The sequence below is a fragment of the Phocoena sinus genome, chromosome 2 (genome assembly GCF_008692025.1).
Source record: "Phocoena sinus isolate mPhoSin1 chromosome 2, mPhoSin1.pri, whole genome shotgun sequence".
Taxonomy (NCBI): Eukaryota; Metazoa; Chordata; class Mammalia; order Artiodactyla; family Phocoenidae; genus Phocoena; species Phocoena sinus.
In genome coordinates, this window is record NC_045764.1 from 43,455,251 (window position 1) to 43,476,798 (window position 21,548).

At 46.0% G+C, this 21,548-nt stretch overlaps 1 protein-coding gene across 2 annotated transcripts in view; it reads left to right on the forward strand.

Annotated features, from left to right (window-relative positions):
* Window positions 1-21,548, forward strand: part of SLCO3A1 (solute carrier organic anion transporter family member 3A1) — a 336,511-nt gene that overhangs the window by 302,505 nt on the left and 12,458 nt on the right. For both annotated transcript variants that reach the window (XM_032623298.1, XM_032623299.1), the window contains exons 8-9: window positions 8,923-9,098; window positions 13,924-13,988. In XM_032623298.1, coding sequence (XP_032479189.1) covers window positions 8,923-9,098; window positions 13,924-13,988 — 241 coding nt within the window. The remainder of the gene's footprint in view (window positions 1-8,922; window positions 9,099-13,923; window positions 13,989-21,548) is intronic.

A 21,548-nucleotide genomic window follows, 5' to 3' on the forward strand; every position in this document is an offset into this window, starting at 1 on the left:
TTCTGCACACCCGGCTGGAGGTTCTATGCCAAGCTCAGCAAGCCCCAGGGCGCCATGGGCGGTAATACCACAACTGGCAGGCAGGTTGGTTGGCTGGTGCAGATTTCAATCCTAAACACCTCTTGCATGCTCATCTCTCCCCACTTGATAGCTTCCACCCAGACTTGTGAAAATTTCCCCTAACTTGATTAGATGCGAATAAGTCACTGAGGACATCATTCTGATTATTAGGAGATCTGGTTCACATTAGCGGTTTCCTGATATTAGACTGCCCTTCCTGCCCTGCTTTGGGGTTTTGTTTTTCATTTTCTGATCGCATTTCTCCTTGAGTGATAGTGATGGAAGTTTCCAGAATTGCATTTAATATACAACTTCCAATTCTTCTCATTGCATATGACCAGGAAGAGTGACGAAAAAGATAGCAAGCTAATTCTGTAAGCTTCCTTTGGCATGAATATATTGTCCGGATTGTTTCTGTATCTTTCACTCTCAGAGGTAATTATTCTAACAGAAAGCATGTTGGTAGCTGCTGATTGACTGCTGGAAGTTGTATCCTTTTGACGTACTGAATAATTGACTTAAAAAAAGCTTCTATCAGCCACCAATGGAATGTTGAAAATCAGTACAAGTCCAGCACAGCAGTTTGTAGGGGGCTAATGATAGACAACTAATCTGTTCCCCCATCCAGGCAACAAGGATTTATCAAGCGCCTGTTTGAGTAGAGCCCTGAGTAGGTGCTATGGCGGGGAGGGGAGGGGGCAGCCCCATTTTGGATGCGTGCGGGGTGCTGCTCCTCGTTCAATATCCTGGGTCTCGGTCCTGGCTGCACATTTGAATTGCTTGGGAGCTTTTAAAACATGAGGCCTGAGGTCTATCCTGAGATTCTGCTTCCCTCTTTCTGGAGTGGGACCCTGCCATCAGTTTTTTTTTTTAAGATTTCATTTATTTGTTTATTTTTTGGCTGCATTAGGTCTTCATTGCTGTGTGCGGGCTTTCTCTCGTTGCGGCGAGCGGGGGCTACTCTTCGTGGCGGTACGTGGGCTTCTCATCGTGGTGGCTTCTCTTGTTGCGGAGCATGGGCTCTAGGCGCGTGGGCTTCAGTAGTTGTGGCACACGGGCTCAGTAGTTGTGGCTCGTGGGCTCTAGAGTGCAGGCTCAGTAGTTGTGGTGCACGGGCTTAATTGCCCTACCTGCCGTCAGTTTTTTAAACACTCCCGCCCCCCCCACACACACACACACAAGTGTTTTTGATATGTAACCAAGGTTGAGAACCACTGGGCACTGTTGACAGTTTGGGCTGCATCACCCTTTGCTGTGGGACTAGAGGATGTTTAGCAGCATCCCTGGGGCTCTACCCACCGGATGCCAATAGCAGCACTACCCCCTGCACCCTCTGCCATTTGTGAAACCACCAATGCCTCCAGATAGTTCCATAGGTCCCTGAGTGGGGGGACAGAATACCCCCCAGTTGGGAACCACTGCTGTAGTCAAAGGAATGAGTTCTTAAAATTTTCTAGAAACAGGGCAGCATCTGGGCTGACACTGAGCATTCATCCTTCAGTCTCCTTTTCCATCTCACCGTTACTGGGCTCACCCACTGTAGAAACCAAGCTGGAGGTTAGAGGTGCCATGTCAGCATCTTCCAGCAGAAGAAACAAACTAGTCGATTAAATGCTATATCTGCCAGCAGGGGTGACTACAGTGGCTGAACCAAGGTTTAACAGACTGGGTATTTCATATACAAATCTAGATTTCTGGCCTCTCTGAAAGGCCAGAAAGGTGGATGAGAATTAACATGGCACCTGCACCCCGATGGGGCAGCAGTGGCTGGAGCTAAGAGGAGACTGACGCTTTAGACAAGACATTTGATCTCCACTTAGCCATGGTCCCCACCACTGGTCACCCCGGACACCAGACCATTTTTCTTATCTGTTTCCTAATGGTCCCCAAAGGTCTGGAGTTTGCAAATCCTCTTGTATGGCCTGACCCCATTTGCCAGAACTGATTTAAAAGTCTGTCCTCATCCCGGTGATGGCTTGTCAGAGGGACTTGGGAATATTCTGAAGTCAAGCCCAATGAGGGCATTGCCACCCAGGGCATCTAATATATCTCAGGCCCTGGGCTAGACATTAGAAATATAGAGATGAATAAGGCAAGGAGATCATGTTTACTATAAGTTAAGATGTAATATATTAATAGAGTTACGTTACAAGGGAACACCCAAGAGCAGCAGCTGACCAGACCTTATATGTTTATAATATGGTATTAAGTGAAAAGAGCACATTATAGAACAATAAGTAGATTCTGATCCCTTTTAGTAAAGGTAAAGAAAAATCTAAAGATTTGTCTATCTCTGCATGGGAAAAGATTGGAAGGATAAGCCTGTCACAGAATATTATCTCTGGCTAGGACTAAAAACTTAATTTTTATATATTTCTTTACATTTTTCTGTATATTTCTAAATAACCTAAAATGAACATGCATCCCTTTTCCAATAAGGAAAAACATTGGTATTAAAAAAAAGATCCAGCATGAAAGGTCGGGTGGTTACAGTCTAATGGAAGGAAACAGGTATGTAGAGAAATTGGTGAACTTGGAGCCTTCTGCCTGCTTGGGTAGGAATTGGTTCAGGGTGGGGCGGGGCTGGAAGGAGAGAGTGTGGATGTTATTTCCTGGAGAAAGAGCAAGGGGCAGGGCCAGGCTTCATCCATGGGGGATGCGTGGGTAGCTGCCCGGTGGATAATTGATCCATCAGTATTGACTATTGGGGGAAAAAAAACAAAAACAACTTTATTTGCCAGATACTTTTGAAACACTGCTGAGGAGTATTTTGTTCTTATAATATGAGCTGTCAAAGTAGCATGCTTATTATTTCCTTCATCAAGAGAAAATGAAACCTAGATTTGAGAGAGTCATTTTTCTATTTTTATGCTCTCCAGCTTTATCGTAGTTATTTACTCCATCATTGCATGTGAATAGAAACATTTCTCAATTTAAATTAATGGCTGAATGTAGAACAAGAGTACAATTTTTAGTGACTCTGTTCTTCTTTTGTTGATTTCTTCTTCTGGAGTTTAAAATTTTTTCAAATAGATGATACATGTGTGTGGTTCAAAAACCAAAAAGGAGGGAGTGGAAACTCCTTTCTACCTCAGTCTCCTGTTCACCCACTTTTCAACCCACTACTCTGCCCAACAGGTAATTACTATTGTTAGTTTCTTGTATATCCTACTGGGTTTTAATGCACCAAAAGGTATTATTCTGTAGCTTGTTTATTTATTTCTGGGTTTTAATGCACCAAAAGGTATTATTCTGTAACTTATTTATTTTTTTAATTGAAGTACAGTTGATTTATAATGTGTTATTTTCAGCAAAGTGTACAGCAAAGTGATTCAGTTATACATATATGTAGATCCCTGTGCTATACAGTAGATCCTTGTTGGTTATCTATTTTATACTGTAGCTTGTTACTTGTGGGGTTTTTTTGTTGTGAATAATTTATCTTGGAGTTTTTTTCATATTAGTACATAAAGCGCACTCTGATACCTTTTTTACTGCTACATAATATTCCGTGTGTGGGCCTAATGGAATGCATCTAACCAATTCCTGTTGATGGGCATTCAGGGCTGCAAAACTTTAGCTCCTGCAGACTGTGTTGTGACTTGAATTGTATACTGACATCATTTTGTGCCTGGGCAAGTCTGTCTGTACGATAAGTTCTTGTAGAATTTCCAAGCCAGTCCCACTCTGTCCGCCAGGTCACCACTGCTTCCAAATGTGGTCAGGCCAGTTCCTCCGTGAGCACCGTGGTCATCTGATTATCAACATGATCTCTCAGGGCAGTAAAGCTAGGTCCTGCCACCCCACGCCTGGCACCAGACAGAGACTCCAACCCTCCTGGAGGCAGTGGGGACCACATTCCTCCCCAGAGAACGGCAAACTGGGAAGACGTTCCTTTGCCACGGGATGGAAAACTGGACATTTGCCAGGTCAGGAGCAGTAGACTAATCTCCTGGAGCCTAGTGCACTTCCTTCACAGTTAAATATATTGGGGGCTGCTGTGGACAGCACTAGGGGGGTACCACTTCATTCAGGCCATGATCATCTATAGGCCGTTGTCCAGGTCCATCTGCATTCTGGGCTGGCGCCACCCACGGGGCTGTTGTATACAAACAGGGTGAGAATTAGTATCCCAACCTCTATCATCTCCTTCCCTCACACCCAGGTTATCCCTATATTTTCAAACTTCCTACTGCTTGGGGCTTTTGCAGGTCTCAGTGTTCCCACTTACATGCCAAGTTAATATCAGCTGAAAGGCTGTCTGCTCTCCCTTCTCACTTGGAATTGTAGTGTGAAGCCTCATTGGGGCAAAGTCCTCTCTTCCAATTATGCACCCTGGGATGGTTATTCCCAACACACTGGGACATCAGGGTAGAAGTTTCTCCCTAACCTGGCCTTGTACGCCCAGAGCCCCACAGGTCGTTTAGCACAATGGCCAGGGCGATCTGTGGTCTCTTCTGTCACCTGAGCCCGAATAAAGGACATTTCCCATCCCTTGCCATAGGACTTAGGCTTAGCACTTCTCCTTGGATTCTCTGTGGGAAGGGTCCTAGGAATGTCCCAGCCTGCGCCCCAGCCCTCGGGACCACCCAGCACTTTCTGTTCATTCTGTTAGACTGACTCATTTAACTAAAAAGGAAACCTAGCCAAGTCCCCACTCAGGTCACTCGGCTTACCTCCTCCCCAGCCTCTTTTCACAGCTCCTCTCAAATACATTAAATCTGAATAAATTAGTACAGAGTTGCCTAGAGCATTTGAGAGGGACCCATCCATTTCCAGCTTCTCTCCTCGGCACCAGCAAGCCAGTATGATCACTGGTCCTGTACCAGTTTCCTGCTTCTCCTCTCCTGGCATCTATACCCTACAAGTGCTTATTCCTGTCCAACCAGCCTGTACTGCCCTGGGTCCATTCTTGTCCCATTCCACCCCCTGGCTTTGCGCTCTCACCTGTCCCCTTTGCCTTGGCTGCCAATCCCAGGGTGGCTCAGCCCCGCTGTTCGCTCACGCCATTCACAGGATGTTGCCTTCCTGGACACGTTCACCTCACCCGGACCAGAAGGACTGTATAATCACTGAGATAAAGGCATCTTATTTCTGACCCATTCCATTAGGGCCTTGATCACAGGCCTAATCCAGAGAATTTCAGAAGGAGTTTTTTACTTATCAGAGCAGAGGGGGGCGGGGCGGACAGTTTTCTCTTACGGTATATGTAATACAGTTGAGCCATAGCCTAGGTACAGGGCAGAAATCTAAGACTGGGTGTAGGTTCCAATTACAGATTACTTATTAAACTAAACAGAGCTCACCAGTCACACAGTTCACTCACAGGGTTCTGATGACATCACATCCTATGGGGCTACGTGAGTCAGAACGCAGTTCCTGGGGTACTTGGCAAAACAAGACCACAGGCATCCACCAGGGGCCTGTTCCCTGTTTATACCTGAGCACTCTCCAAGTCCACGTGTTCCTAAGGACCCCAGTCCCAAATCTCTTTTTCCTCGCATGCTACAGCAGGGATCAAAGAGAGGAGGATGTGGGCTTCCCTGGTGGCACAGTGGTTGAGAGTCCGCCTGCCGATGCAGGGGACACGGGCTCGTGCCCCAGTCCGGGAAGATCCCACATGCCGCGGAGCGGCTGGGCCCGTGAGCCATGGCCACTGAGCCTGCGCATCCGGAGCCTGTGCTCGGCAACGGGAGAGGCTGCAACAGTGAGAGGCCCGCGTACCGCAAAAAAAAAAAAAAAAAAAAGGGGTGGGGGAAAAGGATGGGGGGGGTTTGAACTAGGGCAGGGTTTGAGAGGTGTTTAGGATATGATAAAATGAACAGGACTTGAGGGTTCATTCATTCATTCACTCATTCAATAAATACCATACTCTAGAGCTGGGGATAAGTCAGGGATCAAAACCACAGTGGTTTCTGTCCTTATTAGCATTATGGTCACAAGGAAGATGGATTTGACATAGGAGTAAGGGGTGGGGGAGTTCCACCAGGTCTCTATAGAGTTAACAGGGTGTCATTTCTAAGGCAAGAGATGTGGAGGGAAAGGAGATTGGGGCCAGGGGTATGTGTATCTGTCAGGGTTTGGTCAGGAAAACAGCACCCACAAATCTTTTGGAAATAAAGTGTTTAGTATAGGAAATAGAACTAACGTGAATGTGGAGGAGTTGGCAAATTAATCTGGAAGAAGTGAGATGAAGGACTGGAGAACAGTCACTCACTACATCCCCAGAAGTTCCAGCTCAGGTGGGCAAGTCGAGGCATATGGGAAATTCCCAGGTGGCTGCTCAGTGAGATGAAGGGGGCGTTCCGGGAAGGGTCTGGGGAAGCACATCAGCAAGCCTGCGTCCAGGTCAGTAGAGGTGGCCATGGGCCCTCTGTTGTCGGCAGGGTAGTCAGTAAAGAAGACGGATGCACACAGGATGCTAGGACCAGCCAGCTCCTTCCGGGCACCTCTGTGTGTGTCTGTCCCCGGGTCTGACCATCTGAGAGTAACGGCCTCTGCTTCACTTCCAGATCTCGTCTGTGTTTCCCTCCGGTCCAGCTTCATCCATGCAGGGAAGGGAATCCTAGGGAAATAGTTCCCGCTGTGGATGGCAAAGTAGTGCCAAGATGCCGGCACGGAATCCCACGCAGGACACTCATCCCGGAGTCGGTGTTGATATCTCAACAGGCTCAGAGGCTTAGGAAGGGGCATCCCGAGTGGGTCTGGGAGGGATATGGGCTAGGGATTAAATTTAGGAGAGTTATCGGAAAGCGTGTAGATGTAAAACAATCTAGGGAAGAGTGCAGCACGAGAAGGGAAGAAAACCTGGACCAGAACCCCGAGGAGCTCCAGCATTTTAAAGTGGAGTCGGGGGAAGGTGCCAGCAAGGAAGATGCAAAAGGAGCGACCAGAGAGGGAGGAAGGAAACCAGAGAGCAAGCTGTGGAAGTCGAGGAAGTGGGTCACAGGCACGTGCTGGGGGTGGGGAGGGAGACCTCCAGGAGGAGAGAAGTGGATGGCGGGCTCAGGCTATGGAAGCCACTGGCGAGCTTAGCTGATCCGATTACTGCGGGTGGGGACCCAAGTCGGCTTGAGTGAGTTGAGAGCGTGGGAGGTGAGGACGCAGAGGTGGTGAGTGTGAACAGCTAGAAACGTCTAGCTGTGAAGTCGGGGTCGGGGGAGAGGAGGAGTTCCCTCTCCCCGGAAGGCAGAGAAGAGGCATTTTCAGTTAGACTTGGGGAGAAGGCCTGCTTCCTAATGAAAGCAGAGGAAGGTCTGTTCAGGCAGGCATTCTAAAACCGTCTGCTGAGTTCCCCCTGCCGTGTCTCAGCGCTGTGCTGTGAGACGATGCTCAGTAAATCACAGGTAATACAGGTTCTGATCCCAAGAGCGCAAGGTCTCCTCCGGGAGGGCAGCGAGGGTCTCTGCTGTGGGGTGTGGAGTGTACCCTCATGGAGGGAAGTACTAGCTCACATGGGGGCTGACTTGCGGAGGGGCCTTGCAGCTGGAGGAGACATCAACACGGGGTTTTGGAGAAGAGCTAGTATGTCTCCAGGCAGAGGTGTATGGAAAGGGACAGAGGGGTAGGGCCTCAGCACTTCTCAGGGCGCGACATTAAACACCCCTGGGTGCAGAGATGGGGCCATTTACACAAGGGCACCTGCCGTGCCAGATGGCTTAGGAAGAAGGGTCCAGCCCAACCCAAGGTCTCCCCGACTTCGCATGGGTAAAAGCTCCTCGGCAGGACACAGCCGCACAGGATGGAGGCAGCAGGCTTTGGACACCCCTGAAAGCATCCCATGTAGCTTAAAGGCATAAGAAAAGCTCCAATGTGTACGTCCTCTGGGGAAAGAAGAGGAGAGGAACAAAGATGAGGGGAGACGGACTGAGGAGAATAAATGTAAAAGCCAAAGGGGATTTGTTTGACTCTCACTAGGATTTACCTCGGCATGTGCCCTGAGAGCCGAGCAGTCCTGGAAAGAAAAGCAATGAATCATTTATGATTGTTTTCACTTTGTATTCATTAAAGGCCTCTGCACTATTATTATCGAACTTTAATTGGCTCGGCTGCTGGCTCGGCACGGCACTGCCTCTCCGAGTCCCCGCTCTTCCCTTTGCCATCAGAAATTCCTCAAGCGTGAGCCAGGACCGTGCTGGGGAGCAGGGCTGGCTGGGCAAGAATCCCCCCCGAAGATCAAACGGAATGCAGCCGCTTGTCTTTCTCCTCTCTGATCATATATTAATAAATGTATCTCGCTGGGCTCCAGCTCTCTCCCCACGATCCGCTCTAAACTCTCTGGCATCTCTGCACCCTCTTTGCTTTCTCAGCCACTCGAGAACTTTCCCATTAGCTGGCGCCTCTCACAGCCCGACGAGCTCAGCAACTTAACGCATGACAGGGCACATCCTTTGTTCCAAGTGCCACCTTGGACCCTGAACCAGCAACCATATGCGGGTTACCTGATTTACTTCTTTTAATATACTTCAGTGTAATTATAACCGCATAAAAGAGAGGACAAATTGGCAAGTGATTACATTGTTAATTTGGCAATGTTTTATCACATTGTGGAAGCACAATTTCCTCTCTAATTGTATTGGTGGGGGGGACACGTTTGTTTGCATTTCGGCTTATTGAGGGATTCTTGAGCATAGATATGAAATACACAGGAGACGGGGAAATCAGCTCTCCTCCCCATAAATATTCCTTTATTTACATGTGTTTTGCAGCCTCTTTAAAAAAATCTAACTCGTTTATTCAGGCCTAATTAATGAAATGCTGCAGAATGTATAATAAGGCTATGACAGTTCCAGCTGCTGGATGGCTTTGGATTGGGAAACTGGAGATACCCCCAGTTAAAAGGGCTGAATGCTTCCCTTTCAGAATCTCACCAGCTGTGCGTGCCTCACGACCGTCCCGCCTGAGAATGCAACTGTGGTCCCTGGAAAATGCCCCAGTCCTGGCTGCCAAGAGGCCTTCCTCACCTTCCTGTGTGTGATGTGTGTCTGCAGCATGATTGGGGCAATGGCTCAGACTCCCTCAGTCATTATCCTTATCAGGTAAGCTTAGCCCCCGGAACCCGGACCCGAGAGCCAGCCTCCCGTCTCCCCCTCCCCACCTGCTGTGTGTCTGCAGTTCTCCTGGAAATCAGAACTCCGGGGACTATACGAGTCTTACAAGCCAGCTTCCCTAGGCTGGTAGGAATCGGTTACGTTTGATAGAGACCCCACACCAAAAGTAGAGAACACTACACTTTCATGTCATCCCAAGAATAGATGCTACAGGTGATTTGGAAAGGGACCGTGGTCCCTTATTGATATTTGCAAAGAGCCGCATTGTTGGAGTAAAATGAAAATGACATTGGACTAGCCAAGTCCCTGTGTCTGGCTCCTGTCCGGGCACTGATTAGCTGTATGACCTTGGGCCCATTTTCCCTCAGACTTGTTTCTGGATCTGGAACTAGAGGTGATGTCATGGGTCCTGCCTGCCTCCTGCCGTGGTGTGGGTCCTGCCGAGACCATGTATGTGCAAATGCCGTGAAGATGTGAGGGGTCATTGACAAAGTGTGATGCAGGGCTGAGTGGCTAATGGAAGGCAGGCAGTGACTGCTTTTGTATAAGTGGATGGTTGGAGAGAGCCCCCCGTAATTCTGTTTCCCCATCTCTCAGGACCTGTCCTGGGGGCAGATGAGGTGCCTCAAAGGTGAATTACTGAGTAATATTCTGAGTAACTTACACAATTTCAAAGTTATCTAGACTGTTTGAGGAACCTAGAAGCAGAATGCTCCATGCTCTGGCATCCATCTGAAACCAGAAGAAGTGGCAGCAAACACAGATCCATCTCACCAGGATGCAGTTATCTAAACAAACCAGTTCAATCCCAAGGGCTAGAGATAAAAGTAGGAATGAAATGCTTGGATGCAGCCTGTACAAATGTACATCACCAGCTGCTTTATCTGGCCTATCTCTTTTTCTCACTGTGCCTACCACACTTCCTGATCTTGGTTATGAATTCACGAGGAAAAGAATTTACACAAAGTACTTATGTTAGAAAGTCATTAGTAAAGCACTTTTCATGTGCAGAAGCATTAAGGGTACAATAGAAAATTACCATTTTATACTTATTAAATTTGAAAAATAAATTTAAAAAATTCACACCCAGCGCTGTAAGCAAGGCTGTAGCAAAACGGGTAAAATCACATATTGCTGGTGGCTTTGAGAAGCGTATCACTTCTTTCAAAAAGCAGTATGGCAGGGCTTCCCTGGTGGCGCAGTGGTTGAGAGTCTGCCTGCCGATGCAGGTGGCACGGGTTCGTGTCCTGGTCCGGGAAGATCCCACATGCCGCAGAGCAGCTGGGCCCGTGAGCCATGGCCGCTGAGCCTGCGCGTCCGGAGCTTGTGCTCCGCGACGGGAGAGGCCACAACAGTGAGAGGCCCGCGTACCGCAAAAAAAAAAAAAAAAAAAAAAAAGCAGTATGGCAAATGTAAGTCAACAGCCATAAAAATGTTCATATTTTTTATGTGGTAACCCTACCTATTGCTACTTGTCTTAAGAAAATACTTCTCTACAAGAAGAATAGTTCAGTGGAGACAGATTTTTATTACAATGTTAACTATAATAGCAGAAAAATCTGAATTGGAATAGTGAGTTAAATTATAGTACCACAGCTTGGTGGAATAATGAAAATTCTTAAAAATGTGAAAAGTGTTTATGAAATGAACTATTGAAATTATATATGGAAGGTGATTATATATAATATGCACATGGACAAAACCCATCAGATCTCAGGTATGGGTTTAGGGTGGCTGCATTACTTTTTGTTATTAGAAATTCCTTTGAAGTTATATTGTGCCATTCACACACAAAAGGCACCAAGAAGCAGGAAAAATGACCTATACAGCCATTAGCAATGACTGGTCCCCTTTTTTCTCTCCCCTTGACTCCTCTGCAAAAACCCAGCTCGGTAGTTGTAGCTGGCAGACCAAACACAGAAAGTCATTTGAAATCTTAATCACTTCCAAATCTCAGCTTGATAGATAGCTCTAGGAGATTTTCAGGAAATCTTTGATTCCTTTTCGATGCACCAGCAACAGATGGCCTGGATGACCCAGGCTGGGCCTTGTCTACCTCATAGCTGGAGGTATGTGCCCACTTGCCTTTTGAGGGGTCCAGGGTAAACCATCTTCCATCACCATCCACTCCAATTTGCCGTCACAGATGTTCTAGGGAGGTTACAAGGGCACAAACAGTCTGAGCCACAGCCCAGATGAGCACCAGCCCTCGTCACATGCCAGAGCAATAGACCCATTCCCACTCTTGCTCCAGACAGAAACATACTTGCCAACAACAGTGCTCAGGACATCCGCAGGGGAGGATACCAACTAGCAGTCACTTGGGTGCCCGCACCGGGCTCTTGTTTTCACTTCCTGTGTTTGCATCTTTATTAGCACTCAGATGGGGAGACGCCAGAGGCTCAGAGAGTGATTAAGCGGTATCCTCAAGGTCACGTAGCTAGTAAGTAGTGGAGCTAAGGCCCTCTCCCTGGCCTGGCCTGGCACTTTCAGTAATGTTGACCCAAACCCTCCATTTCTCCGTAACTAAAGCCGAGAAGGATTATTGCTCCTGTGGGAGCCAGTTTCCCAACAGGATATGAAGGCAGATCTTAGCATCTTGTTCACTTTATTCCTAGTGACATGATAGCTAAGAGGAAATCAAACTTCAAGTGATAAGTACTCTGGCTCATTATGCCAGCATGTTTTCTTGATAAGGAGAATTTGCCTTTATCTTTGTGTCTTTCAAGTCAGTACCCTCAAGTGAATGTGCGCCAGTATTAACTCCAGAGAGCTTGGATTTTGTTCCATGCGCATTCGAAAGAGAACTGACCATGTTTCTGTCCAGAAACACTGATCTCATCTTTGATGTTGTACAGGTATCTGGCTTGATCAGCCAGAGAGTGGTTTCCCTGTCAGTCATTCAATGGAAAGTCTTGACCTGCCGCCCTGGGACTGCTTACTTATACTGGACTCTTTGCAATTGAAAAGGAACGTGTACGTCCCCAAGAATAACACATTTTCAGTTTTCTCTGAAAAATCTCAGAAATAGGGCAGAGATTGTGGAAACAACATCCATGTCCTTTTTGGTGTGACAGTGTCTTTTGGCCTTATATACCAAGAAGCCAAAGGCATGCCCATCTGATGCTCAAACCAGGTGGTAGGTCATTGGATGGTTGCCACTGGATGATTGGAGGAATGACCCCTGGGGTCGGTTAAGAATAGTATTCTAGCTACCAAGTCCAGAGATGGGTTATACATCTTGTGTACTAGGTATCCCACCGGATTTAGATGTCCCATTGGTAACTTTATTTCTAATGCTTATTTTCTGCAGAATTGCTTGCCTAGGTCCTTCCTGCACCACGTGAGTCTTCCTGGCCTTTCGGCCACACTGAAATGCTCCTGGTGTTTCCTGAGGCTCAGCCACACAGGACTGTCTCTAGGTCTAGCCTGGTCCTTCCAGGGGGCAGAGTAGTGCACTTACCTCCCCGTCTTCCCTAGAGACCCATAATGGGGCCGGGACAAGAGGAGGTTTCTCTGCTGGTGGTGTTCAGGATGACCTGGAGTGCGTGTGGTCAGTCAGATGCCTCCCCCTCTACCAGCACACCAGAGACAGGGCTGTCCGGGCCTCAGTGGGAGACATGTGCCCACCCACCTATCCACTTATACATCCACTCAGCATGTGCTATGTGTCACACACCACACTGATGATGAACGAGATGCAGACAGTCCTTGGCCTCAAGGAGAGAAGACAAGCATCGAGTAAATACTAGTTTCAAGAGTAAGAGGCATAACGCAGGCGATCTATGACCAGCTGTGAGGGCCTCTCTATCTGGAATCGGTCACCATTTCCAAACCCCCTCTACTGTCACTCTTATCCCAGAAAGTGTACCCTCTGAGACTGTGCTAGAAAATGTGTGAAAAGACCATGCTCAGGGACTGTTGTGGGTAAACCAAAGCCCAGAACATTGAGTCGGTTCAAAACAAAGTGATGCGACTATATGAAGGTCCCTTTCCATTTAAAAGGTACCGAAACTGGATATAGACGAATGGATTATTTCACAAGTGGTCCATCTAGGGAATCGACCCATGCTCGTCTGGTTGATTTCACAAAATGGTGCTAGAATGACAGAGGTGTTTATGGTTCTTGCCTGTTTGTATAGCGTAAGGGGAACTGTCTTTCCTGTCAGTATTTTCCCCAGATACATATACCCACCAATGTAAGATGTTTCCCTGTCCCAGCAAAAGCGAAGTGCCTTTAACTGCACAGAGTACCAATTATGCTGATTTTTTTTTCTCTTATCATTGGGAGGATAGAAAATGCATGTGTGGTGATGCTCCCCCACTTCACCCTGGTTTGGGTGGATGGACAGATGAATGTGTAATATCAGGTAGCAAGTAGGGGACCCCTATTTCTGAAAATGTTGAATGAATGTGTTCAAACTGACATTTATTGAGCACCTAATGTGTTCAGAGCTCCGTGGACCGTACCCGGGTAAGTGAGCTCAGCGCTGCCCTTAGGGAGTTCTTTCAGAAGCTGACCAGGGAAGATGAAAGACCTTGTGGACCAAATTTGCATTCCATCCTTCAAATAACAAGATTAGTTTTAGTTAATAAAAAACACTGTTAAATTCCTAAACTTATGTCACTGCCCTTGCAGGGATTTTTCAGAGTTTAGGCAGGGAAAGTGAAAAAGAAAAACAAAAGCACAAAACCATTAATAATTTTCTACAGAAGGACTCTGACGGACAGCCGCGGATGACTCTGGGGTCTGTTAATTAAAGTGGAGTGATAAGCATCTTTTCTTTTTTCCTCTTCTCTTCTTTGCATGTAGGACAGTCAGCCCTGAACTCAAATCCTACGCCCTGGGAGTTCTTTTTCTCCTCCTCCGTTTGTTGGGTACGTATTATCTCTTTGTTTCCTCAATAATGAATTGGATGCTTATAACCAGGTGAGTACATATCAGTGGAATCATCCCCTTTCTTGAGTTTGTCATTTTTCCTATGAGGTTTTTTGGTAAACAAGAGAAACATCAAGTCTGTTAATTTTGCTCAGGGTTTAGACCTAAACTCACACACTCCCTGGATGTTGCAGAGTTTTTGTTGATATCAACTGTGCCTTTGTACCACCCTTAATTCTTATTGGCATAAGGAGGAAAAGCGATGGCACCAAAGGGAAAGAAATTTGATGGTGTCATTTGGAACCCTCATTAAGCAACCCATGAGCAGCTTGTGAAATGCTTCACTTATGGGGCTTCCAGCTCGAGGAGAGAGGTATTCTCACAATGCTTCGCAGATGGAAACTTTGCATCCTTTAAATTTTTCCAAACTGATTTAGTTTATTTACCTTGGGTTTCCTGGATGGGGCAAATATGACCTTCATGCTATAGACCCTACATTCCAAGGTTTGGTATGGATAAAAGGAATTAAGTCTAACGCCCCAATGTTTAAGATGGGAAAACAGGATGGGAATAGCCCATGGTTCTTCCAGGGTGCTGGGACTGGCTGGGGAGAAGCTGGAAAGGCCAACAAGGTAACCCTTCTCCCTCTAGACCACACTGTTGCTTTATGAACTCCCTCTGTCAAGGCCAAGATCAAGATAGGACAACTTTTTTCCTTGGATAATAAAGCTGTGGTCTTCTTTAATGGACATTAAATGGTAAATAGATGTGGAAAGGGAAGTAACCATGGCCTATATCTTCAGAGTAAAAATAAAGTTTCTCATTCCAAATAGTATATAATCTGGATGAGCATAAAGAATTAACTATAGAAATGTTTATAAAAATGTCTATAAAAGTTAAAAATTGGCAACAGCCTAAATACCCAACAGCAGGGAATTAGTTAAATCCATTACGAGCTCTAATTCCAGTAGGATTTATGTTCCCCTTTAAAGTTCTGGAAAGGAAAATATTCATAGACTTGGAAAAGGCACATGATATGTGGAGGGGGAAAAAGAGGTCTATAATATATTTGCAAATGTTTTTAAAGTATATATAAATATGGAAAAATACTGGAAAGCTAGATGTGAACATGGTATCAGCTATTATCATTGAATAGTGAGGCTATAAATGATATTTTCTAAATTTGTTTTTAACATTTGAATGAATATAGATTTTATTACTTGCATAATGAGATTACTTCCTATATAATTGATAAGTGAAAGAAAATTATTCACCCTTAAATCCATTAACAAGGTAAGGTTTTCCCTGGGGAATGGTAAATACATGACACATGCCCTATCTCTGTCTATAGCAAATAACTTTCAATCAATTGCTCTGATCACTTTTGCCATGCCCAGGACAAGACCTCAGAATCTTCTCAATCACTATCAATCCACATCTGTTGGTACATATGGAGAAACTTAAATGGCATCTTTGTCTTATTTCTGGTTCATGGGAAATAGAAATGTTCTAGGTATAATAATACCTAGTTCAAACAAGTTCAGCAGTAACTCAGACTAAAACATTTGGGCCTTCCTGGAAGTTGTAGTGGCTTTTAGAGCTCTCTAACTACACAGGGTACCAATTATGCTGATTTTTTTTCTCTTATCAGTGGGAGGATAAAATGCATGTGTGGTGATGCTCCCCCACTTCACCCTGGTTTGGGTGGATGGACGGATGAATGTGTAATATCGGGTAGCAAGTAGGGGACCCTTATTTCTGAAAATGTTGAATGAATGTGTTCAGACTAACATTTATTGAGCACCTAATGTGTTCAGAGCTCCGTGGACCATACCCGGGTAAGTGAGCTCAGCGCTGCTCTTAGGGAGTTCTTTCAGAAGCTGACCAGGGAAGATGAAAGCCCTCCATCTACGGAGTTGCTGCAGAGGTCTCTGTATCTCTAAACAGATGCTGAGGACTCTGTGTAGCTGGTAAAAATTAGCCTTCAGGATAATTTTGATAGCACAAAATGAAAGAAAATTTGCAAGCTATTTTTGAAAAGTTAATGAAAATTATAGGACACTTGAAGACAGAACTGAAAATTATAGAGCATGTGTAATGTGACATGCTGTTTCTAAAGCTGGTTCTCTATTTGTATGTCTGCTCCAGGAATAATCAACCAAGCATTAGCTAGAAGAGTATTTTTCAACCTCTGTGAGCCACAGCAAGAGATAAGGTTTACAGTGTATGGCCCAGTACATACACACATATCACAAATATAGCTGAAGCAAAGATTTCATGAAAAATATTCACCCTTAATATGCATTGATGTCCTCTGCTACTTTCTATTCCATTCCATCCTTTTTAAGTAGTGGGTCATGACCGACCATACTGATTGTATTACCCATATGGGTCACACATCACAGTTTAGAAAATGGCTCTAGAAAGATATGAGACAGTTTCATCTTTTAATTAAAAGTGGCTTATCAAAGAAGTCTTTGCACTTGGCCTGGTTCCATTTCCTGCAGCACCCAATAAGATTAACCACCTTTACTGTTTATGCAGGGCCAACCGAGAAATCAGATTTCATGACATTGTCAACCTTTGTGCTTGGCCCCCACGTAGGTAATGGGGATACAATGAGGACGTCACAGTTCAGTGTGACGAGATCTGAGATGCAGTCAGCACAAGTGACAGGGGGACATGTGGGAGAGCCACGTAGCCTGGCCTGGGGATGGGGACAGGGGTGTGGGTTTGAAAGGCTGTGCTATCTACCTAAGACGTGAAGAAAGAACAAGGAAGAGTTACACAGCTGAGCAAAAAGGAGAGAGTGCTTTAGACAGAGAGACTTAAAGGAGTAAAAGCCTGGAAGTGAACAAAGGCTGAAGCATGTTTGGGGGCTGCAGGAAGGCCGTGGGGCTGGGGGGAGTGGCAGAAGATGGGGCTAGGGAGGGCGGCTGTCTGTCAGGGAAGGGCTGCTGCCCTTTTGACAAGTTTGACCTTTATCCCTAAGGCAGAAGAAGTCATTGAAGAGCCATTGTGCATTTTGAGAAAGGCCCACTGTCTACCATGTAGAGAATGTGGGAACTGAGTAACAAGCCACTGGTATAACAGAGTAGCTGCTGGAGACCCAAGCTGAGACGCTGGCTACCAAGATGGGGAGATGTGGGTAGAGGAAGGATTGTCAAGGCTTAGTCTCTGAATGGAAGTGTACAGACTGGAGTATCTGAGAAGGGGGAATCCACAGTGACAGCTCCTTACGAAAGATTTGGATCATGTGGTGCATGGGGATATTATTTATTAAAACAGGAAGACCAGTATGAGGAGCAAGTTGGGAGTGGTATAGACCAACACTGTCCAACAGAACTTTCTGTGATGGTGGAAATACTCCAAACCTGTACCACATGGAGCTATGGAGCACTTGAAAGGTGGCTTCCATAAACTAGTTTCACTTCATTTTTATTGGTTTTCATTGAAGTAGCTGCATGTGGCCAGTAGCTGTCATACTGGACAGTGCTGGTCTCAAGGCTCAGTCTTTGATTCACCATCATTGGTGGGTCGGAGCTTGAGGAAGTGGGGGCAGCGAGGGGAGACCACTCTTTGCGGATACTTGGCTGTGAGGAGTATAGAGAGCAAGATCCAGAAGTGAAGGCAAGGTTATTTTCCCCTTGTTGCTTTAAATGCCAATGGAAAGGAGGTGTTAGAAAGGGCAGGGGCAGAGAATGCATTGGCCCAGGTCAGTGTGGTACCAAGAGCTTCCCAAGCAGCCCGTGGCAGCCTAGGAATGCCATTGGTGATATCAGTGGTAGGTGCAGTGGAAGGAGTGTGAAGCAAAGAAGTTAAGGACGGTGGTCACAGTGAGGCTAAAGTGATTGACCATGGTACCTGGGCTGGATAAGGAAGAGGTGAGCTAGGAGAGGGGAGAGAGAGAAAGGAACGTAGGAACTGGATGTAGTAATTCCTGTAAAAAAGAATTAGAATCTGTGGCCAAAGCTTTGGTGTCTGTGAAGTGACAAAACCCAGTGTGTGGCAAGACTAGAGAGGACGGGAACATCCTTGACATCGAGGGTGAGCTGTTGAAAGGCCGAAGTGTGGACGCCCATGTCCATGGAGAAGTTCAGGTCACCCAGGACAGCAGTAGAAGTTGAGTGGGAGAGAAGACCGAGCTGGATAAAGGTCAGGAAATACAGAGAAAACTGAATGACCTAGTCAAAGCAGACTGCCTGATGTAATCAAATCCATCCTTCTTCATCCTTTTGCAAATGGCCTGATCACCGCTTTTCTCTCTGGGTGTGGGCATAACGTCCACTCGAAGGTCTGATCCAGAATCTTGCTCCCGGAGGTCTACTGCGTGCCGTAGATGTTACACCAAATTAAATGAATGGAAACAGATACACACTGAGATCATGCTATGTCAAAAGCACTGTTCTTGATGCTTCAAAGGATATAAAAATAAGTGGGAGCCAGAGCCTGCCCTCTCCAGTAGGAGAATGAAGCAAGTATGGGTAACGTAAAGGGCTAGAAGAGTTTGGACCTTGAATTTCAAGGGAAAAAAGATTTTACTTGGCTGAGTCTTTGCCAGTGTGGAACAAATGATGGTATGAGATGGAAGTATTCAGAATTCTGAGTTAGGAAGATCAACCTGGGAGAAAGGTGCTAGGCGGTTCAGCAGGATGCAGGATAACTAAAGCACTGAGAAAAAGAGAAGGTGACCAGGGTAAGGCGGTGGAATTGGAATTAAAAGGCAAGGACAGATGGAAGCCATATTGTGGAGGTAATGTCTGTTGAGCGCCCCCCGCCCCCCCGGGACTAGATGAAAGCAAGAGAGAAAGAAACAGCAGAAGCACAAGATAAAGCTGAGGATCTGAGCCTCTGGGACTGGGCCTACAGAGGAGCCTTTAATAGGATAAGGTAACGGACACAGGGGTCTCAAGGGAATTGTGAGGGATGACTTGGGCTGACTCACCACCTGCCACAAACTCTCCTCCACAAATGCCTGCTCTTAGTTTTCCAGAGCAACCTGCTGGGCAAAGAGCATTGGGAACCACAAGGTGCACCTCTGTACACAGGTGTCATTCCTGAGCAGACTGTCCTTGGGTCTTGGGTCATTGGTGAGCTGGTCTAGGAGAGGTACGTCTTAGAAGCTCCTGATGTGGTTCATCAAACACTTGTTGAGCTCCCATTGTGAAGTCTTGAATATAAAGAAGTTCTACAGCAAGTGGGAGAAATGAACACGTAAAATGAGTGCGTAAGGAGTAAGCGCAGCCAGCCAGAGACCCCCAGACGAGAGGCCGTTGCCCCCAGCCATGGGATGGTGGGGCGCAGGATATAGGGTCTGGAATGTGGGGGAGACCCCTTCCACTCACCTCTGCATTTAGTTGTTTATTCAGCAAACATTTACTAAGCACCAGTGATTTATCTGACCTCCTGAAGGACCTGAACCACCCACGATCTACATCCTGGCCCTGTTCTAAGGTGTTATCGGATACTTGCCATGGACCCCACTGCAGTCAGGCATACCCGGGTTTGAGTCCAGCTCTGCCATTACTGGTCATGAGGCCTTTGGCAGGTTATTTAAGGTCTTTGAGCCTCAGTGAGTTTAACAAGGCAGCCAGGAATGAAATGAGAATAGAGTAGCTCCTCCCAACTTCTCAGATTTAAGAAAAGCGAATGTCCGGTGCCCGTGGACAATGCTGGACGATGTTGACAGTCCAGTCTCTTTCTTGGCATTGCTGAAACAGAGAAACTCATTAACCCTTTCAGGAGAACATACTTTGACATCCCTTTCTAGCTTGCGCTGGAGGTAACAGTAATTCCATCAGGTTGAATAGAGATTCCGTGGTGAATTCAAGTCTTGGCAGGTAAGCTGGGAGAGGAATGGCTATCTTTTGAAATGTAAATGCAAGAGTAATTTGCAGCTTCCATCTTGTCACATAAAGGAATGTGAATTTATTTTTCTTACAAAAGCCTTTGTTCACCTTTTAAGTTTAGACCAAAGAATATAAATAGGCCTGGCCTTTTCAACCCAGAGAGTGAATTAAGTAACCAAGATACAAGACACCGAGGTTTAATCTTTGTTAATAGATTTCAGGAAAACAGAGACAATTTCCTTAAGTGGCACTGCAATTTTTGCATTGAAATATAGCTGCAATTTGGGCCCGAGTGTAATAGGAAGTAAGATTTAATCCTTTTAATATTCTCTGTAATAGCAAGTAACAGCTTTGAGCTTTCCGGGTACCCTCCCCAACATATGGTGGGTTCCCAGTGTCCCTGTGATGGGACCTTAGTTAATGCCTCCTTCATCCGTGAGTTTCTCCCAAGGAAACATTAGGAAGAAAAGAGCTCAAAAGGGAGAGGACGGTTCCTGCGGGCTCCGGGGAGGAGAGCGTTCTTTTAAAACACACGGTTTCTAAAGAAGTACTTCATTATCATCACTTGCCTCCTTTCTTCCTTAGGTAACTGAGGACATAACAGCAGAAGTAGGTACTAACATACATCTTACCCAACTCACCTCCCTTCTGTCACTAATCAGATGAGTTCTAGAATGGCAAAGGCCTCTAAATAAGAGATCTAGCAAGTGCTTCGTCTCTAATATTCTCTGCACACCTGGAATTCAGGACCTGAGAGCTAGAGCTCCCCTTTGGAAAAGCATTTTAAGTCAAAAAGGAAAAGATGGACTTGGCAGAGAAGAAAGCTAATATTTCCTCTGTTCACAAATGTAAAAGGGATTTCACAAAGGTTATGAGGTACGACTCGTAAGGTACCCAATCCAGAGTTTATTCTAAACTATCAACCCCAAGTCCCCTGTACAAGATAAATAAGGTGGCAAAAGTTCTGGCCATATGGAAGGACCAGACCCTTGCATAACACTCCCCTCATCTGTACCAGAGTGCTCACCTTGAGTGTGACCAGGCAGGCCATATTATTTCCTAAAAGATCAAGAAACTGAGGCACCGAAAGTAACTTACCCCAACCTTTCAGCTCCTTAAGTGAGAGGGTCTTTCATCTTGACCACAAGTGCTCTCCAAAATATCGAGTGTAACATGAAAAACTTTGCTAGGCACTTAGCTTTCTAATTTCTGTTTGAAGGCTTTTTCTGATACTTTCCAGGGCCTTGTCATCCAATAGTAAAGCTTGACAAGGATAAAACGGACATCGTTAGCACATAGAAATATGCCCTACTTTAAGACAACTCCTCACTGTTATAAAAATCCTCACTCGGATCAGGTATGTGAAAGAGTTACATATTGGCACTTTAGAGGGATTTTTTTTTTTTTTAATTTAAGCAAGCATTAACGAATGGCTCCATGATACTGTACATTTCCTGCGATATGCTTAAAATATGACCTGATTTGCCCAACTTGGATTTGCATACAACTCTTCAGGCACCCGGGCATTGTGGAGCGAGGGGCCCTGTACCATCAGCTCCTTCCCTTGGCAGAGCTTATACCAGAGGTGTCATAGTCTTGGCTTCCCATTGCCTGGTGGTGGGTGGGGCTAGGACAAGAGGGGCAGAAGGAAAAGGAAGGAGGAGCATGGGAGCTAATTACAACCTAGTAAAACTCTGACAAATAGACAAG